At 44.9% G+C, this 19,218-nt stretch overlaps 1 protein-coding gene across 1 annotated transcript; it reads left to right on the top strand.

Moving 5' to 3' along the window:
- Positions 1-2,361: 2,361 nt before the first annotated feature.
- Positions 2,362-18,941, top strand: LOC108671695 (epidermal retinol dehydrogenase 2). The gene is made up of 9 exons (XM_047881862.1): positions 2,362-2,373; positions 7,267-7,420; positions 8,514-8,603; positions 9,603-9,710; positions 11,397-11,528; positions 12,427-12,576; positions 14,173-14,177; positions 17,722-17,847; positions 18,848-18,941. Exons 2-9 carry the CDS (start codon positions 7,283-7,285, stop codon positions 18,939-18,941), a joined length of 843 nt encoding a protein of 280 aa, XP_047737818.1. The 5' UTR covers positions 2,362-2,373; positions 7,267-7,282.
- Positions 18,942-19,218: the final 277 nt, after the last annotated feature.

The following is a 19,218-nucleotide window of genomic DNA, read 5'->3' on the forward strand; positions in this document are numbered from 1 at the left end:
GTTGTTTGAGAGAATTTCAAATCAGCTTACATTACGCCTCTGTTGAAAAAAAGCAGACCTTTACGCTTCTGATTCCATACCATAACGGCCCATCTCTAATCTGTCGAATTTGTCGAAACTCGTGGAACGCGTTGTGGCCCGACAGCTGAACTACCTACTATTTTCAGCAATCCGGTCTCATGCCTCCCCTCCAGTCTGCATCTCCACTCGACGGAAACCGCTGTGTTGAAGGTGCCTTCAGACATTCTGCGAGAAGTAGACCGCGGCGACATTGTGGTACTAGATTTACTCGACTTGTCGGCCGCGTTTGACACGGTCGACCACGCCACCTTATTGCGTTGACTTGACGTATCATTCGGCCTGCGCGGCACAGTGCTGCTGGGGTTCCAGTCCTGTCTCAGCTATAGCTTGCAATGCATTCGACGCGGAACTCTTTTTCTAAGGAATTAACCATCGTTAGTCACTTGCGGAGTACCACAGGGATCCAGCGTTGCCAGATGGTATATTTCTATACCAGATTTCACAAATCTGGTATTTTGAGAAGGTGTCTGGTATGAACATTTTAGATCTGGTATATTTGCCTAAATCTGGTATTTTTCTGGTATTTTCTGACTTACTGCAAATTTACTGCATTAAGTTCCACCTCTGAAGTTTGAATTTCCTCCAACGTAGGCGTGGATTATATAGATTACCATTAGCTCCACCATTTTTGTTTGGTGGTTTTGAATTCTAGAGTGCCACTTATTGGAGTGCCACTTGAATTCTGGGGTGCCATTCAACGTTTCACTGATCTTGACAATTATCATCCATTCAGGGAACTGGCTGCCTACTGCATCACTTGTCAACTTTGACCTGTCTTCAAAGCATTCGTGGTGCAAGTGTTTTCACAAGTCACATATGTGAAAAACAAGCAACGGAATAAAATTTCAACTACGGTACTGGAGTCCCTTATTCGGACCAAAAGCTATCTCTTCAACCGCAACAAGTGATCACACCCGCAATGTTAGATTAATGCAATATGCAAGCATGTACGAAAATAAGCAAAATGAAGATGACCTGTTTCCGTGGCTTGCTCATGTTGAGCGAAGAGGAAAAAGTGCCACAATGACACTGATAATAAAAGGAAAAAGTGTCAATGTAATCAAACACAGGAAAAGAAAAGTGTCAAAATGTTCCAAACAGAGGGGAAAAAAATATAACGTGTTCAATTTGGCTAATTATCGTCAAGCCAGATAACTGCACAGTACATAAGATAATTTTTTTCTAACCAACGTTTCTGACGAATAGTTTTATTAAATTTGGAGGTATTAGTCTGTTTTTGAACGATAGAATTTCTGGTATATTTCTGGTATTTTGAGCTAGGCAATCTGGTATTCTTGCCAAGAAAAAACCTGGCAACACTGCAGGGATCAGTCTTTGACCCGATCCTCTGTTGTATACTGTCGACGTATTGCACAAAATTGATTTACATAGTTTGAATCCGCATATGTTTACTGACGACATTCAAATTTATGGCTACTGTTCACTGGCTGACGCTGGTGTTAACGGATCGGATATATCTGTGTCCGTAGACGCCGTCTCAGACTGGATGCGCTCCAACAGGCTCCTGCTCAATGCGGCAAAAAAAAAACTCAATTTACTTAGTGACTGCTCAGCGCCAGCATCAGCTTCCGGCCAACCCTGTTCGCGCGGGGAACGATTTCGTTATGCCTGCGTCTTCGGTTCGCAACCTCGACATTCTGCCGGACTCGGAACTTTAAATGAACAGTCACATTGCCAAAGTCACCACCGCTTGCTTTGGCGCTATGCGACGAATACGTTACGTCAGCCGCTGTCTCTCGAAGCCAGTTCTCGGGACCTTCGTGATGGTGCTCGTTCTGACCAGATTGGACTATAGTAATGCCATTTTCTATGGATTTCTGACCACGGCACTAAATAAAATATAATCCGCAATGAACGCTGTTGTGCGTCTCGTGTTCAACAATAAAAAATTCGACAACGTGACGAACTGACGACAATATTACGCGAAATTCACGGGCTGCGCATGCAGCAGCGCACGCAGTTTAAAGGTCGCTGTTCTGACGTTCCGATGCCTTCACGGTCTGGCGCCTTCTTATCTCACGGAATGTCTGCAGCGCGTGTCGGATCTGCCTTCTAGAAGGCGACTGTGTTCCGTCAACAGCAGTGAACCTCGTCGTTCCATCTGAATTCTGATGGAACGACGTCATCCGGTCAGAGCTTTCCCGGTCACCAGGCAGTGTTTTGGGTGTATGCATAGGTCACAAGGATCCTGTCACACCGGCGTCGGTGCTGCTGAGCTGAGAGCTCTAAAAACGGGTAACGGCAGTTGAACGGCTTCCGCCGTCGAGTGAGGTGGGTGTTTGTGGTCGTTTCTTTTCTGCACGAGGATGTAAAGCCCTGATTCTGATAGAATTGATTTTAGTGCCCTCTGCAATTTATAGTTTCTTAACGACAAAGTTGATGTTTTCAACACAAAATAATGCATTTATTTCCCTTTGCTAGTTTTTTCAAAGTTGAGGCTAGGATGCATTTAGATCAAACATATGTCACAATTATAAGATACAAATTCACTAGACACTCATGCATTTTTGTCGATATCTTCTAGAAATGCCACTTATATTCGCATCGTCTGGTGCATCTCAAAGAACAACAAACGGCGAAGCTGTGAACGCATGCTTTTAAAATTAAGTGCATTACTCATTTGTTCTCTTTTCTGCGATACAGTCGATACTACTTAAATGTGTCATAAGTGTTGTACCGACACATAGTAATGGATGCGCTCGTGTTGAATGTTCCCATCACTCGCAAGGCTGCTAAATTTTTAATGTTTGTCTTATCATTATATGCTTTAGAGTATATTTATTTGCGTCCTTTATTGCCTAACCTTTTTTTTCGCAATCTTGCCATCACATAGTTATCATTGAGTTTAACGCGCTATGTTTTGCTACATAAATGTGTGTCAATAGCCAGTAGGTACAGTCATCACAGCGCGCGTGTGTCAGTATGTACAGTCATCACAGCGCGCGTGTCAGTAGGTACAGTCATCACAGCGCGTGTGTGTCAGTATGTACAGTCATCACAGCGCGCGTGTCAGTAGGTACAGTCATCACAGCGCATGTGTGTCAGTAGGTACAGTCATCACAGCGCGCGTGTGTCAGTATGTACAGTCATCACAGCGCGCGTGTGTCAGTAGGTACAGTCATCACAGCGCGTGTGTGTCAGTAGGTTCAGTCATCACAGCGCTTGTGTCAGTAGGTACAGTCATCACAGCGTGTGTGTGTCAGTAGGTTCAGTCATCACAGCGCGTGTGTGTCAGTAGGTTCAGTCATCACAGCATGTGTGTCAGTAGGTACAGTCATCACAGCGTGTGTGTCAGTAGGTACAGTCATCACAGCGTGTGTGTGTCAGTAGGTACAGTCATCACAGCGTGTGTGTGTCAGTAAGTTCAGTCATCACAGCGCGTGTGTGTCAGTAGGTACAGTCATCACAGCGCGTGTGTGTCAGTAGGTACAGTCATCACAGCGTGCGTGTGTCAGTAGGTACAGTCATCACAGCGTGTGTGTCAGTAGGTACAGTCATCATAGCGCGTGTGTGTCGATGGGTTAGGTTTTCACACACACGCTGTTTTGGCTGTATCTACTGTCTGCTGATTACCCAGTTTGCGATGTTCACGTGTTTGCAACTTGTTTGCAAATTTTCACACGAGGATGCGAACATTCACACATATTTGCAAATATTAAAATCAGGTTGCGAACCTTTCACACGTGTTTGCAAATGTTCACACGTGTTTGCAAATGTTAAGACGAGATAGCGAACGTTCACACGTGTTTGCAAATTTTCACACGGGCTGGCGAACTTTGACACATGTTCGCAAACGTTCACACGTGTTTACAAATTTTCACACGGGTGTGCGAACGTTGACACTTGTTTGCAAACGATCACACGTGTTTTTCAATCGTTCACTCGTGTTTGCAAACGATCACACGTGTTTTTCAATCGTTCACTCGTGTTTGCGAACGTTCACACGTGTTCGCAAATGAGCCCACGAGGTTGCAAGCGTTCACACGTGTTTTTCAGCGTTTTGAGCGTTTGAAAGTTTTTACCAACACGCAAGTGAGACTCGCATTGCGTTCACAAGAGCGTATCTACGCCCAGCTGTTGCCCAGCATACGACGCCCAGCATACGACGAGCTTCCCAACAGGGCAGTGAGGGCATCTGCGTTATCAACATTTTCTGATGGTGAAGCGATGAGGAAGAGTAGCAGATGTGGCAAGCTTCGTTTTTAAAGGAAAATTTTATGTAGTTGATGTCATGTAGGCTATTATTGTCGAAGCTGTTAACATTGATAGTTTTGACAACGCGGGTGCCATTATGAGAACTATTCATACCTAATTTTAAACACAATGCAATTTTTACTCCGTCATCTACACTGGATATTTTTTTTACCCATGGAAATATTTATGTATCTGTTCAAAAGCAGTAGTGATCTTGACTTGCTTTGTTCCCTTCAAATTACAATTAATCTAAAGTGAATGCTTCCCAAAATATTGATTGCAAACAAAATGATAAAATTTTGCACATCTTTGAAGCTTATAACCCTCCATCCTTCGTGTTGCAAGTAACAGTTGTGCTTAGCGTTGCAAGGAACTTTTTATCCTTTGGATAACGAGTAATCCTTTATCCTTTGAGTTGAGTAACGAATAACTCTTTAACATCGAGTAACTATAGTAACCCTTTATTCTTTTCTGTAACGAGTAACGTCCCTTCATCTTTTTATGTAACGGATAACCCTTCATCCTTTTATGTAACAAGTGACCCTTTATCCTTTAAGTAACGAGTAACCCTTTATCCTTCGAGTAACCAGTAACTCTTTATCCTTTGAGTAACGAGTAACTTCTCCATTCAACTCGCGTCGATTCCAACAATGGAGATTTCGTTAACAGGACTCGCATCCTTTATCGTTGTTTGCGTTGACATTACTCCCTATGTAATGTGACATCATTCCCTACGTAATGTGACGTTACTGTCACAAGCTCATTATATTAAGCTCTACCTGAGGATCGGTAGTGAGGTAGTGAAGGTAAGTAAGACACATCAGTCCAGATAACGTATCTTGTATACGGGGTGGTAATACAGATTTACGATACAGGGGCCATACTTTCAAAACTCGCTGAGTGAAAGTAAGTACTTACGCTCTATTTTCTTGTCTATGATTGGTAGATTTGGCTTGAAAGGCCGTCAATGATTGGCTGATGATCTTACGATCTCTTAACTTTTTTTGAAAGTATGGCCCCTGACTACTGAGGGATAAGCTACGGCGCCGACCGTAAGGTCGGAGAGCCGAACGACTCGTTACATCTCGAGCGCTTATCAACAATTGCGGAGGCCTTTCTTTAATTAATGTTGCTAGCCCTTTTATAAGCTCCGCTTCCGCCCACTACCAAGGCCTTGATCGCGTGATCTATCACGTGTCATACAGATGTTGACTCGTTTTCAATCTCTATCAGGTTAAGTGAATATTACGTCCCAATCACATACAATTATAATGGTTATAATGAGACGCCAGATTGACATCGGACATTACTCCCTCTATATAATGTTACATTACTCCCTATGTAATGTGACATTACTCCCTATGGTGACATTACTCCCTATGGAGACATTACTCCCTATGGTGACATTACTCCCTATGGTGACATTACTCCCTATGAAATGAGACATTTCTCCCTATGTAATGTGACATAGCTCCCTATGTAATATGACATTACTCCCTAAGTAATGTGACATTACTCCCTATGTAATGTGACATTACTCCCTATGTAATGTGACATTCCTTCCTATGTAATGTGACATTCCTTCCTATGTAATGTGACATTACTCCCTATGTAATGTGATATTACTCCCTATGTAATGTGACATTGCTCCCTATGTAATGTGACATTGCTCCCTATGTAATGTGACATTGCTCCCTATTTAATTTGACATTCTTTCCTATGTAATGTGACATTACTCCCTATGTAATGTGACATTACTCCCCATATCTCGACTTGGTTCCAACAATGCCAAGGCTGCTGAAGGGAAAACGCTTCCCACCCTCCAAGAGGACCAGGCACTACAGACGCTCCTTGTCTCGTGGCCTTGTGCTGCATCTTCTATGTACATGAGTACATCTCTGAACTAATCTCTGTTGTACATGAGTACATCTCTCAACTAATCTCTGTTGTACACGAGTACATCTCTGAACTAATCTCTGTTGTACACGATTACATCTCTGAACTAATCTTTGTTGTACATGAGTACATCTCTGTACTAATCTCTGTTGTACATGAGTACATCTCTGAACTAATCTCTGTTGTACATGAGTACATCTCTGAACTAATCTCTGTTGTACATGAGTACCTACATCTCTTTACTAATCTCTGTTGTACACGAGTATATCTCTGCACTCATCTCTGCTGTACATGAGAACATCTCTGTACTCATCTCTGCTGTACATGAGTACATCTCTGTACTCATCTCTGTTGTACATGAGTATATCTCTGCACTCATCTCTGCTGTACATGAGTACATCTCTGTACTCATCTCTGTTGTACATGAGTACATCTCTGTACTCATCTCTGTTGTACATGAGTATATCTCTGCACTCATCTCTGTTGTACATGAATACATCTCTGTACTCATCTCTGCTGTACATGAGTACAGCTCTGTACTTACTACTTATCCCTGTTGTACATGAGTATATCTCTGCACTCATCTCTGTTGTACATGAGTACATCTCTGTACTCATCTCTGCTGTACATGAGTACAGCTCTGTATTTATCTCTGTTGTACATGAGTATATCTCTGTACTCATCTCTGCTGTACATGAGTACATCTCTGTACATGAGTACATCTCTGTACTCATCTCTGCTGTACATGAGTACATCTCAGTGCTCGTCTCTGCTGTACATGAGTACATCTCTGTACTCATGTCTGCTGTACCTAATTACATCTCAGTGCTCATCTCGTTCATTGAGAAACTAACAAGAGCTCTTCACAGAATATAATAATAATAATAGACCAATAAGAGCTCTACTTATAAGAGCTCTTCGCAGAATATGATAATAAACTAATAAGAGCTCATCGCATAATATAATAATAATAATAGACCAATAAGAACTCTATTTATAAGAACTCTTCGAATAATATAATTAAATTAATAATAATAAGAGTAATAATAATTGACTAATAAGAGCTCATTGCAGACTAAGTGCTGTAGACATGGCAGTGTGGGAGCTACTGTGCACGCTGTGGCAGTTCCTGCTGCTGAACCTGAAGGTGTTGTACGTCCTTCTGGCTGACGTGGTCTCCACGCTGCTACCGCCCCCTCAGAAGAACCTCAGCGACTCTGTCGTGCTCGTGAGTTGCCGGGGTGTCGTGTTATGTAGGCATAAACATCGTGCAGTGACTACCGCCGTGCAGTGACTACCGCCGTGCAGTGACTACCGCCGTGCAGTGACTACCGTGCAGTGACTACTACCGTGCAGTGACTACTACCGTGCAGTGACTACCGTGCAGTGACTACCGTGCAGTGATCATGTGCAGTGATCACCGTGCAGTGATCACCGTGCAGTGATCACCGTGCAGTGCTACCGTGCAGTGACTACCGTGCAGTGATCACCGTGCAGTGACCACCGTGCAGTGACCACCGTGCAGCGACTACCGTGCAGTGACTACCGTGCAGTGACTACTACCGTGCAGTGACTACTACCGTGCAGTGACTACCGTGCAGTGACTACCGTGCAGTGATCATCGTGCAGTGATCACCGTGCAGTGATCACCGTGCAGTGACCACCGTGCAGTGATCACCGTGCAGTGATCACCGTGCAGTGATCACCGTGCAGTGACTCGTGCAGTGACTACCGTGCAGTGACTACCGTGCAGTGACCACCAAGCAGTGATCACCGTGCAGTGACTACCGTGCAGCGACTACCGTGCAGTGACTACCGTGCAGCGACTACCGTGCAGTGACTACCGTGCAGCGACTACCGTGCAGCGACTACCGTGCAGTGCTACCGTGCAGTGCTACCGTGCAGTGACCACCGTGCAGTGACCACCGTCCAGTGACTACCATGCAGTGACTCTGCTGACGAAGATTAGCCCAGTCAGACCCTCTCGATGCGTAGACCTGGCCTATACTTTCAAAAAAAGTTAAGAGATCGTAAGTTCATCAGCCAATCATTAACGGCCTTTCAAGCAAAATCCACCAATCACAGACAAGAAAATAGAGCGTAAGTACTTACGTTCACTTAGCGAGTTTTGAAAATACGATCCCTGGTCTAGGCCCACAACTGTTGTTTCTCCTGCACAATCAGGCGATAGTTAAACAGCGTTAATTCAATTAATTCATTATTAGTACAGGAAAGGTCTAGTATATTATGATGCCCTGTTGATACCATAACTACCTAACCTTATGTTGACTATCATCAGGATAATTAACCCCCCTTAACAGATCACGGGGGCCGGGGGAGCGCTGGGGCGGGCCCTGGCCCTGCAGTTCGCGGCATGTGGGGCCCGACTGGCGCTCTGGGACATCAGCGAGGTCAGGGGCCATGCTCCATGCTCCCAGCTCCCGCTCCCAGCTCCATGCTCCCTGCTCCCTGCTACTGCTCCCAGCTCCATGCTCCCTGCTCCATGCTCCCAGCTCCCGCTCCCAGCTCCCTGCTCCCTGCTCCCTGCCACTACTCCCAGCTCCATGCTCCCTGCTACTGCTCCCTGCTCCCAGCTCCATGCTCCCTGCTACTGCTCCGTGCTCCCTGCTACTGCTCCCTGCTCCCTGCTACTGCTCCCTGCACCATGCTCCCTGCTCCATGCTCCCAGCTCCATGCTCCCTGCTCCATGCTCCATGCTCCATGCTCCCAGCTCCATGCTCCATGCTCCCTGCTCTCAGCTCCATGCTCCATGCTCCCTGCTCCATGCTTCTGCTCCCTGCTCCTTGCTCCCTGCTCCATGCTCCCTGCTCCATGCTCCCAGCTCCCTGCTCCATGCTCCATGCTCCCAGCTCCATGCTCCCTGCTCCATGCTTCTGCTCCCTGCTCCATGCTCCCTGCTTCATGCTCCCTGCTCCATGCTCCATGCTCCCTGCTCCATGCTACCTGCACCCTGCTCCATGCCCTGCTCCATGCTCCATGCTCATTGCTCCCTGCTCCATGCTCCCTGCTCCCCGCTCCATGCTCCCTGCTCCCTGCTCCCTGCTCCATGCTCCATGCTCCCTGCTCCATGCTCCCTGCTCCATGCTCCCTGCTCCATGCTTCCTGCTCCATGCTCCCTGCTCCATGCTCCCTGCTCCCTGCTCCATGCTCCCTATGCTATTTGACTCTATTTGTGTTGCAGCACCGCAGTGTTGCAGCACCGCAGTGTTGCAGCACCGCAGTGTTGCAGCACCGCAGTGTTGCAGCACCGCAGTGTTGCAGCACCGCAGTGTGCCGTGTTGCAGCACCACAGTGTGCCGTGTTGCAGCATCGCAGTGTGCCGTGTTGCAGCACCGCAGTGTGCCGTGTTGCAGCACCGCAGTGTTGCAGCACCACAATTAATGTTACAGGCGAGCGTACAGGCGAGCGCTGAGGCGGTGCAGGCGGCAGGCGGGGAGGCGTTCGTCTTCGTCTGTGACGTCACGAGCCCTGATGACGTCACCGCTACCGCGGCCAAGGTGACGTCATAGTGACGTGACACTAAATCTTCATCATCGTCTGTACTGGTAGTGTTCATTATGTAACATGGACTTTGCTATATAAATGACAACATTCCTGCACTATATCATCACATCATAATGCCTCACACCGTTCACTATATCACCACATCATAATGCATCATTAATCATAAGGCTGCCTCAGTCAGAACTATCTTGTCGCCACGCTCGACTTAATTCAGAAGTCGTGAAACTATCAAAATAAATTACATCTAATTTTAATTAATACGGCATAGATCTTACTGCAAGACATAATACGGCTAGATTTTGCTGAGAGACTTAATACGGCTGATCTTGCTGTAAGACTTAATACGGCTAGATCTTACTGCAAGTTTTAATACGGCTAGATTTTGTTGAGAGACTTGATACGGCTAGATCTTGCTGTAAGACTTGATACGGCTAGATCTTGCTGTAAGACTTAATACGGCTAGATCTTACTGCAAGTCTCGATACGGCTAGATTTTGCTGAGAGAATTAATACGGCTAGATATTGCTGAGGGACTTAATACGGCTAGATTTTGTTGAAAGACTTAATACGACTAGATTTTGCTGAGAGACCTGATACGGCTAGATCTTGCTGTAAGACTTAATACGGCTAGAACTTACTGCAAGTCATAATACAGCTAGATTTTACTGTGAGAATTAATACGGCTAGATTTTGCTGAAAGACTTGATAGGGCTAGATCTTGCTGTAAGACTTAATACGGCTAGATTTTGTTGAAAGATTTAATACGGCTAGATTTTCTAAGAAAATTAATACGGCTAGATTTTGCTGAAAGACTTTATACTGCCAGATTTTGTTGAAAGATTTAATACGGCTAGATTTTCTAAGATAATACGGCTAGATTTTGCTGAGAGAATTAATACGGCTAGATTTTTATAGACTTGATACGGCTAGATCTTGCTGTAAGACTTAATACGGCTAGATCTTACTGCAAGTCTTAATACGGCTAGATTTTGCCGAGAGCCTTAATACGGCTAGATCTTACTGCAAGTCTAAATACGGCTAGATTTTGCTGAGAGCCTTAATACGGCTAGATCTTGCTGTAAGACTTAATACTGCTGGATCTTACTGCAAGTCTTAATACGACTAGATTTTGCTGCGAGCCTTAATACGGCTAGATCTTGCTGCAATAATACGGTAAATTAATCGACTTCTTCACACATGGCCTCGGCCTCATGAGGCTTGTGCCTCCTGCTCATTAATTAAAATAAATAATGCGTGGCATTCAAGAAACATGCGCGTCCCGTGTGTTATATCATCCGGCCCTGCGTGTTACTTCATAACACGTCCCGTGTGTTATATCATCCGTCCCTGCGTGTTACTTCATAACACGTCCCCTGTGTTATATCATCCGTCCCTGCGTGTTACTTCATAACACGTCCCGTGTGTTATATCATCCGGCCCTGCGTGTTACTCCATAACACGTCCCGTGTGTTATATCATCCGTCCCTGCGTGTTACTCCATAACACGTCCCGTGTGTTATATCATCCGGCCCTGCGTGTTACTCCATAACACGTCCCGTGTAGTGATATCATCCGTCCCTGCGTGTTACTCCATAACACGTCCCGTGTGTTATATCATCCGTCCCTGCGTGTTACTCCATAACACGTCCCGTGTAGTGATATACCCCGCGTTGGTGCAGGTGCGTGATGAGGTTGGTGAGCCTGGTGTGGTGGTGCTGAGCGCTGGTGTGTACCACCACAAACCATTTCTGCAGCACACCGAGCACGACATCCGCACCACGGTGGATGTCAACCTCATGGGCAACATCTGGGTGAGACGTGCTGCCTACATGTTCTTGTTTCCTTTATCGCCATCATTAATCAACACTTCAATTATATATTATTTCTCCGTGTATGAACCATGGTATTGTATGATTATTGTAGCCGATCCACGTTATTAATTTCGGGGAATCCCGAATGCATCATTGGTTCATCATCATAGTGATGATTGTGTCATGGCGCAGGTCCCAAATACATCATTATTCGTCATCATAATGATGATTGTATCATGGCGCAGGTCCCAAATTCATCATTATTCGTCATCATAATGATGATTGTATCATGGCGCAGATCCCAAATTCATCATTATTCATCATCATTGTGATGAATGTATCATGGCGCAGGTCCATTCCATTCCATTCCATTTCCGGGCCGTCGATCCCCGTCAGGGACTGCCCCCCCCCCAGGGTCCCACACCAGGCACGCCCACTGGTGCCTCGCCATATTGGCGACCGACAGCACCCTGTTGCACCCCGGGCACTGAGCAACCCTCCCCCTCCTGGCTCTCACCGGCTCCTCCCCCCCTCCCTCCACAACCCCNCCAAGACGGCTCGACACCGTCCGGCAGGTACCGATGCGGGCCCCCGAGGGGCCCTCGCCTCGAAAGTATTTAAAGAGGGGTCCGGGGCGGCTACTCCCTTCTTCCTCTGCTGTGAGCGGGGGGGTGTTGGGCATCTCCCCTTGCGGCTTGACCCCACATTGCCCCCCGCCCCCTGGTGGATCCTTTGCCGCTCCAGGGGCCAACAGCTGCCGGCCCCGGGCGAGTCCCCCTTGCGCCACAGGAGGCGAACCACCGAGCAAGGCATGGCGCAGGTCCCGAATACATCATTACTCATCATCATCATCACCATCATCATGACCATGATCATCATGATGATATTAATGGTGCAGGTAACACGCGCGTTCCTGGGCGGTATGATGGCCAGCAACAGCGGCCACGTGGTGGTGCTGTCCTCCGTGCTGGGCGTGATGGGCCGCCCCCTCCTGGCCCCGTACTGCGCCTCCAAGTTCGCCGTCACGGGTGAACTCTTGTCTGCTGTTGTCTGTTGTTGTCTGCTGTTGTCTGCTGTTGTCTGTTGCTGTTGTCTGTTGCTGTTGCCTGCTGTTGTCTGCTGTTGTCTGCTGTTGTCTGTTGCTGTTGCCTGCTGTTGTCTGCTGTTGTCTGCTGTTGTCTGTTGTTGTCTGTTGTTGTCTGTTGTTGTCTGTTGTTGGCTGCTGTTGTCTGCTGTTTGTTGCTGTTGTCTGTTGTTGTCTGTTGTTGTCTGTTGTTGGCTGCTGTTGTCTGCTGTTTGTTGCTGTTGTCTGCAGTTGTCTGTTGCTGTCTGTTGTTGTCTGTTGTTGTCTGTTGTTGTCTGCTGTCTGTTGCTGTTGTCTGTTGCTGTTGTCTGTTGCTGTTGTCTGTTGTCTGTTGCTGTTGTCTGTTGTTGATGTCTGTTCCTATTGTCTTTCTAAGCATTCCTCGTATAAATTACGTTTAATTGTTCATCGTCGAAGATCAACAATGTTTGACTTGTACCGATTTCTCTAAGGATATTTCAATTACTTTAATTTATATACAAAAGTAGAACAAAATGAAGTATTTACGAGTCCGGAACGTTTACATAGGGTTTATTGTATAGAATTTATTGTGCGGGATTTATGGTGCGGGATTTATTGTGCAGGATTTCTTTTGCAGGAATTACTGTGCAGGATTTATTTGGCAGGTTCTATTATGCAGGATTTATTGTGCGGGATTTATTGTGCAGGATTTACTGTGTAGGATTTACTGTGCAGGATTTACTGTGCAGGATTTACTGTGTAGAACTTACTTTGCAGGTTCTATTGTGTAGGATTTATTGTGCAAGATTTACTGTGCAGAATTTATTATACAGTATTTATTGTGCAGGATTTATTGTGCAGGACTTAATGTGCAACATTTACTGTGCAGGATTTATTATGCTGGATTTATTGTGAAGGGTTTATGGTGCAGGATTTATTGTGCAGGATTTATGGTTCAGGACTTATTGTACAGGATTTATTATGCAGGATTTATTGTGCAAGATTTATTATGCAGGATTTATTATGCAAGATTTATTGTGAATGATTTATTATGCAGGATTTATTGTGCATGATTTATTGTGCAGGATTTATGGTGCAGAATCTATTATGCAGGATTTATTGTGCAGGATTCATTGTGCAGTATTTGCTATGCAGGATTTATTGTGCAGAATTTATTGTGCAGTATTTACTATGCAGGATTTATTGTACAAAATTTATTGTACAGGGTTTATTATGCAGGATTTGTTGTGCAGGCAGGCTTTATTGTGCAGGCAGGATTTATTGGGCAGAATTTATTGTGCAGGCAGGATATATTGTGCAGGATTTAATGTGCGGGATTTAATGTGCAGGATTTACTGTGCAGGATTTACTGTGCAGGATTTATTGCAAAGGTTTTACTGTACAGGATTTACTGTGCAGGATTTATTGTGCAGGATTTACTGTGCAGTATTTATTGTGCAGGATTTACTGTGCAGTATTTATTGTGCAGGATTTACTGTGCAGAATTTATTGTGCAGGATTTACTGTGCAGGATTCACTGTGCAGGATTCACTGTGCAGGATATACTGTGCAGGATTTATTGNGCAGTGACGTGTCCAGCTGAGGTGAGCAGTGACGTGTCCAGCTGAGGTGAGCAGTGACGTGTCCAGCTGAGGTGAGCAGTGATTTTAGGATTCTGGCAGGAAATGTGGATTAGAAATATGCATGAAACGGGGAAGGGTCTCTTCCTCACTAAAGTGATAGACAGAGTTGGTCTTTGGCCTGGGCGGCAAACGGGAATCGAAATGTTGAAACTGCCCTTGCCAGGTTGTGCCTGGGGCATGCGGGAGTCAATTCGCACCTTGCACGCTTTAACTTGTTGGACAGGTTAAATGCGGGGTTGTTCATGCGGGGCTGATGCTGAAACAATAGAACATCTGCTTATTCACTGTCCGCTCTATGGGGTTGCCCGGAACAATCTGGCTTGCTCACTTGCTGCACTCAATGTAAATCTCTCGCTCAAAAATTTGCTGGGAGGAGGCCCCTTCTCCCCAGAGACTCAGAGTGCAATTGTAGAGGCTGTTTCCACCTACCCTCTCTCTACCAACAAACTGAAGTCAATATAGCTTCCTTGAGCAAGTTATTTCATGTTTGCTTGTTTAGTATTGTAATATTGGTAGTATTAGTATTATTAAGTATACATTGTTAGTGTACTAACATTCTGTGGAACTAATAATAATCTGTTAATACTTACTACTCCCCTCGCACCTTTACGAGTGAAATCTAGAATGCAACCGGAGGCGCTCTACGCAGCCCAACCTTTGAAATGACTGCTCCCTGTAAAGAGTGCCTTTGTTTGCCTTCTGTATAGCTGATACTGCTCCCTTTCTCCATCAGAGCCCAGCCCATACGAGACTCTTTATGTATCTTTGTTTTCCAGATGTAAACTTAGTTTATTGGCAAATTCTGGCCCAAGAAGCTCCAGGCTGCGCGGCCCAGGCTGGACCTTCAGCTGGACTAAGCTAGTGCTGTGACTCTCGTATGAGGCAAAGTGTAGGGCATGCCTTGAGTAAAAACTAACCTGGGGACACCTATTGTTGTTGGGTCATCCACTGGTGTGTATGGATATAGTTCAGCTAACCACGACTGTGCTGTGCTCTGCGGCTCTGCCGTGTTCCACGGCTTTGCCGTGGCATGTTCTCTTCAACAGGTGCTAAGAATAAGAAGAGCTTAAGTCAGGCAGGGAGCTAGAGTTAGGCTATAGGTAGTGCACTGATTGAAAGTAATTGTGAAGCGCCACTTGAAAAATCACTTAGGCAAATATAACTCAAAACCCTGTCGTGGGACCACATTGGACTGTTCTTCAGAGGCTCCCACAAATCTGAAACGAAACGAAATCCCTTAAAAATCCAATGTTTTTTCTTCCTCTGCCTTACTCGAAAAATGCGTAAATCATCCCTGTGTTGTTTACCGTTAGTATATATACTACAACCCTTGGCAAAAATTATGGAATCACCGGCCTCGGAGGATGTTCATTCAGTTGTTTAACTTTGTAGAAAAAAAGCAGATCAAAGACATGACACAAAACTAAAATCATTTCAAATGGCATCTTTTTGGCTTTAAAAAACACTATAAGAAATCAAGAAAAAAAATGTGAAGTCAGTAACGGTTATTTTTTTAGACCAAGCAGAGGGAAAAAATATGGAACACTCAATTCTGAGGAAAAAATTATGGAATCATGACAAACAAAAGAACGCTCCAACACATCACTAGTATTTTGTTGCACCACCTCTGGCTTTTATAACAGCTTGCAGTCTCTGAGGCATGGACTTAATGAGTGACAAACAGTACTCTTCATCAATATGCCTCCAACTTTCTCTGATTGCAGTTGCCAGATCAGCTTTGCAAGTTGGAGCCTGGTCATGGACCATTTTTTTCAACTTCCACCAAAGATTTTCAATTGGATTAAGATCCGGACTATTTGCAGGCCATGACATTGACCTTATGTGTCTTTTTTTCAAGGAATGTTTTCACAGTTTTAGCTCTATGGCAAGATGCATTATCATCTTGAAAAATGATTTCATCATCCCCAAACATCTTTTCAATTGATGGGATAAAAAAAGTGTCCATAATATCAACGTAAACTTGTGCATTTATTGAAGATGTAATGACAGCCATCTCCCCAGTGCCTTTACCTGACATGCAGCCCCATATCATCAATTACTGTGGAAATTTGCATGTTCTCTTAAGGCAGTCATCTTTATAAATCTCATTGGAACAGCACCAAACAAAATTTCCAGCATCATCACCTTGCCCAACGCAGATTCGAGATTCATCACTGAATATGACTTTCATCCAGTCATCCACAGTCCACGATTGTTTTTCCTTAGCCCATTGTAACCTTGTTTTTTTTCTGTTTTGGTGTTAATGATGGCTTTCGTTTAGCTTTTCTGTATGTAAATCCCATTTCCTTTAGGCGGTTTCTTACAGTTCGGTCACAGACGTTAACTCCAGTTTCCTCCCATTCGTTCCTCATTTGTTTTGTTGTGCATTTTCGGTTTTTGAGACATATTGCATTAAGTTTTCTGTCTTGACGCTCTGATGTCTTCCTTGGTCTACCAGTATGTTTGCCTTTAACAACCTTTCCATATTGTTTGTATTGGGTCCAGATTTTAGACACAGCTGACTGTGAACAACCAACATCTTTTGCAACATTGCGTGATGATTTACCCTCTTTTAAGAGTTGATAACCCTCTCCTTTGTTTCAATTGACATCTCTCGTTTTGGAGCCATGATTCATGTCAGTCCACTTGGTGCAGCAGCTCTCCAAGGTGTGATCACTCCTTTGTAGATGCAGACTAACGAGCAGATCTAATTTGATGCAGGTGTTAGTTTTGGGGATGAAAATTTACAGGGTGATTCCATAATTTTTTCTTCAGAATTGAGTGATTCCATATTTTTTTCCCTCTGATTGGTCTAAAAAAATAACCTTTACTGACTGCACAATTTTTTTCTTGATTTCTTATAGTGTTTCTTAAAGCCAGAAAGTTGCCAATTGAAATTACTTTAGTTTTGTGTCATGTCTATGATCTGCTTTTTTTCTACTAAGTTAAACAACTGAATGAACATCCTCCGAGGCCGGTGATTCCATAATTTTTGCCAGGGGTTGTAGCTATATAGTCTTCGTTTTGTTTCCCTGTTTAACTTTTACCCTATAATTAGTAATGGAATTACTCCAGTTTGGGGACCAAAACTGGGCTCGGAAGGTGGCGCTTGATTTTGGAGTCGAATTAGCAAAAATAATTAAGAGTTTGTAGCTCAGTCAGCCAATCACTGAAGGCTTTGGAAGCTAAACCCACAAATCACAGACAGATGCTACGTGTACTTAGGCCACTACGTGTACTTAGGCCACCACGCGTACTTAGGCCGCTACGTGCACTTAGGCCACTGCGTGTACTTAGGCCGCTACGTTTACTTAGGCCGCTACGTGTACTTAGGCCCTTATGTGTACTTAGGCCGCTACGTTTACTTAGGCCGCTACGTGTACTTAGGCCACTACGTGTACTTTGGCCACTACGCGTACTTAGGCCGCTACGTGCACTTAGGCCACTGCGTGTACTTAGGCCGCTATGTGTACTGAAGTATCACAGTAACGCCCCTGGTGTACAGAGTGCCCGGTGTGTTCGACATCCTGACGCCTGCAGACGCGGCCTCTGCCATCGTCACCGCCGTCCGGAGGAACCAAGAGGAGCTCTTCCTGCCGCGCAAACTCAAGCCCCTCATGAGGATCAACAGGTCAGGACTGTTGAATTGTGTCAACAGGTCGGGGCTGTTGATGTGTGTCAACAGGTCAGGACTGTTGATTTGTGTCAACAGATCAGGGCTGTTGAATTGTGTCAACAGGTCAGGGCTGTTGATTTGTGTCAACAGGTCAGGTAGGTCAGGACTGTTGATTCGTGTCAACAGGTCCGGACTGTTGAATTTTTTAAACAGGTCAGGACTGTTGAATTGTGTCAACAGGTCAGGACTGTTGAATTGTGTCAACAGGTCAGGACTGTTGAATTGTGTCAACAGGTCAGGAGGGTTGAATTGTGTCAAGAGGTTGTTGCGGTTCTCCTGTCCCTTTATCATCACTGTTGCTGTTCTCCTGTCCCTTTTTCATGACTGTTGCTGTTCTCCTGTCCCTTTATCATCACTGTTGCTGTTCTTCTGTCCCTTTATCATCCTTGTTGCGGTTCCCCTGTCCCTTTTTCATCACTGTTGCTGTTCTCCTGTCCCTTTGTCATCACTGTTGCTGTTCTTCTGTCCCTTTGTCATCACTGTTGCTGTTCTCCTGTCCCTTTGTCATCACTGTTGCTGTTCTTCTGTCCCTTTGTCATCACTGTTGCTGTTCTTACACACCCGTGACAGTCACGGGACTGGTGACTGCAACACACCCGTGACAGTCACGGGACTGGTGACTGCAACACACACCCTTGACAGTCACGGGAGTATTAGTGTGAACTGGGCAGTTGTGGGGTTAGGTTGTTGTCAGACCACATATGTACTTCGGGGTGAAACTAGGGTTTGACTCGTGCCTAACACTAGGTGATAACTAGGTGATCGTGTCTCGTTCGGCCGCTGTAGCACTATTGCTCAAAATGATTTCAGAATATTGAGGAAGTATGATTAAAAAAGGGTGACATTTGCATTTAAAACATTTTTCTAAATTAGTTTCTCTAGCTGTCTAACAATTGGGAAAATAGTAGGGTCAACAAGTCTCAAAATTATAATTTTGTCCAATGACTGGTGTCAGACGGCGAGTTTCTCTCATTTCGCTCATCGCTGAGCATTTGCAGGATGTAAAGCTGAGGGAACGAGTAGACGAAGAGCTTCCAAGATGGCTGTAGGAAAAGACTAAATTAAAGTAGTAAATGAGGAACAAGTAAGGTTCTTGTCCTGTCCAGTTTACTGTTTTTCTAGTTGTGAAGCTCCAAAATACGTTGAGATCCAGTTGATCGGTTGTGTAAGTGTGCATGAATTATTGCGCTGAATCGGAATTGCTTCTATTATTTATAGTCTGTTGAAGTCCGGTCATGACGTGTAGGATTTTCTAGTCTATAAAAGTTCTTCCCTAGTTAATTATATATTGTGGTGGTCCATTACATGCGTTTGTGGTCCTCCAGA

The sequence above is a fragment of the Hyalella azteca genome, unplaced genomic scaffold (genome assembly GCF_000764305.2).
Source record: "Hyalella azteca isolate HAZT.00-mixed unplaced genomic scaffold, Hazt_2.0.2 contig9004, whole genome shotgun sequence".
NCBI classification, from domain to species: Eukaryota; Metazoa; Arthropoda; class Malacostraca; order Amphipoda; family Hyalellidae; genus Hyalella; species Hyalella azteca.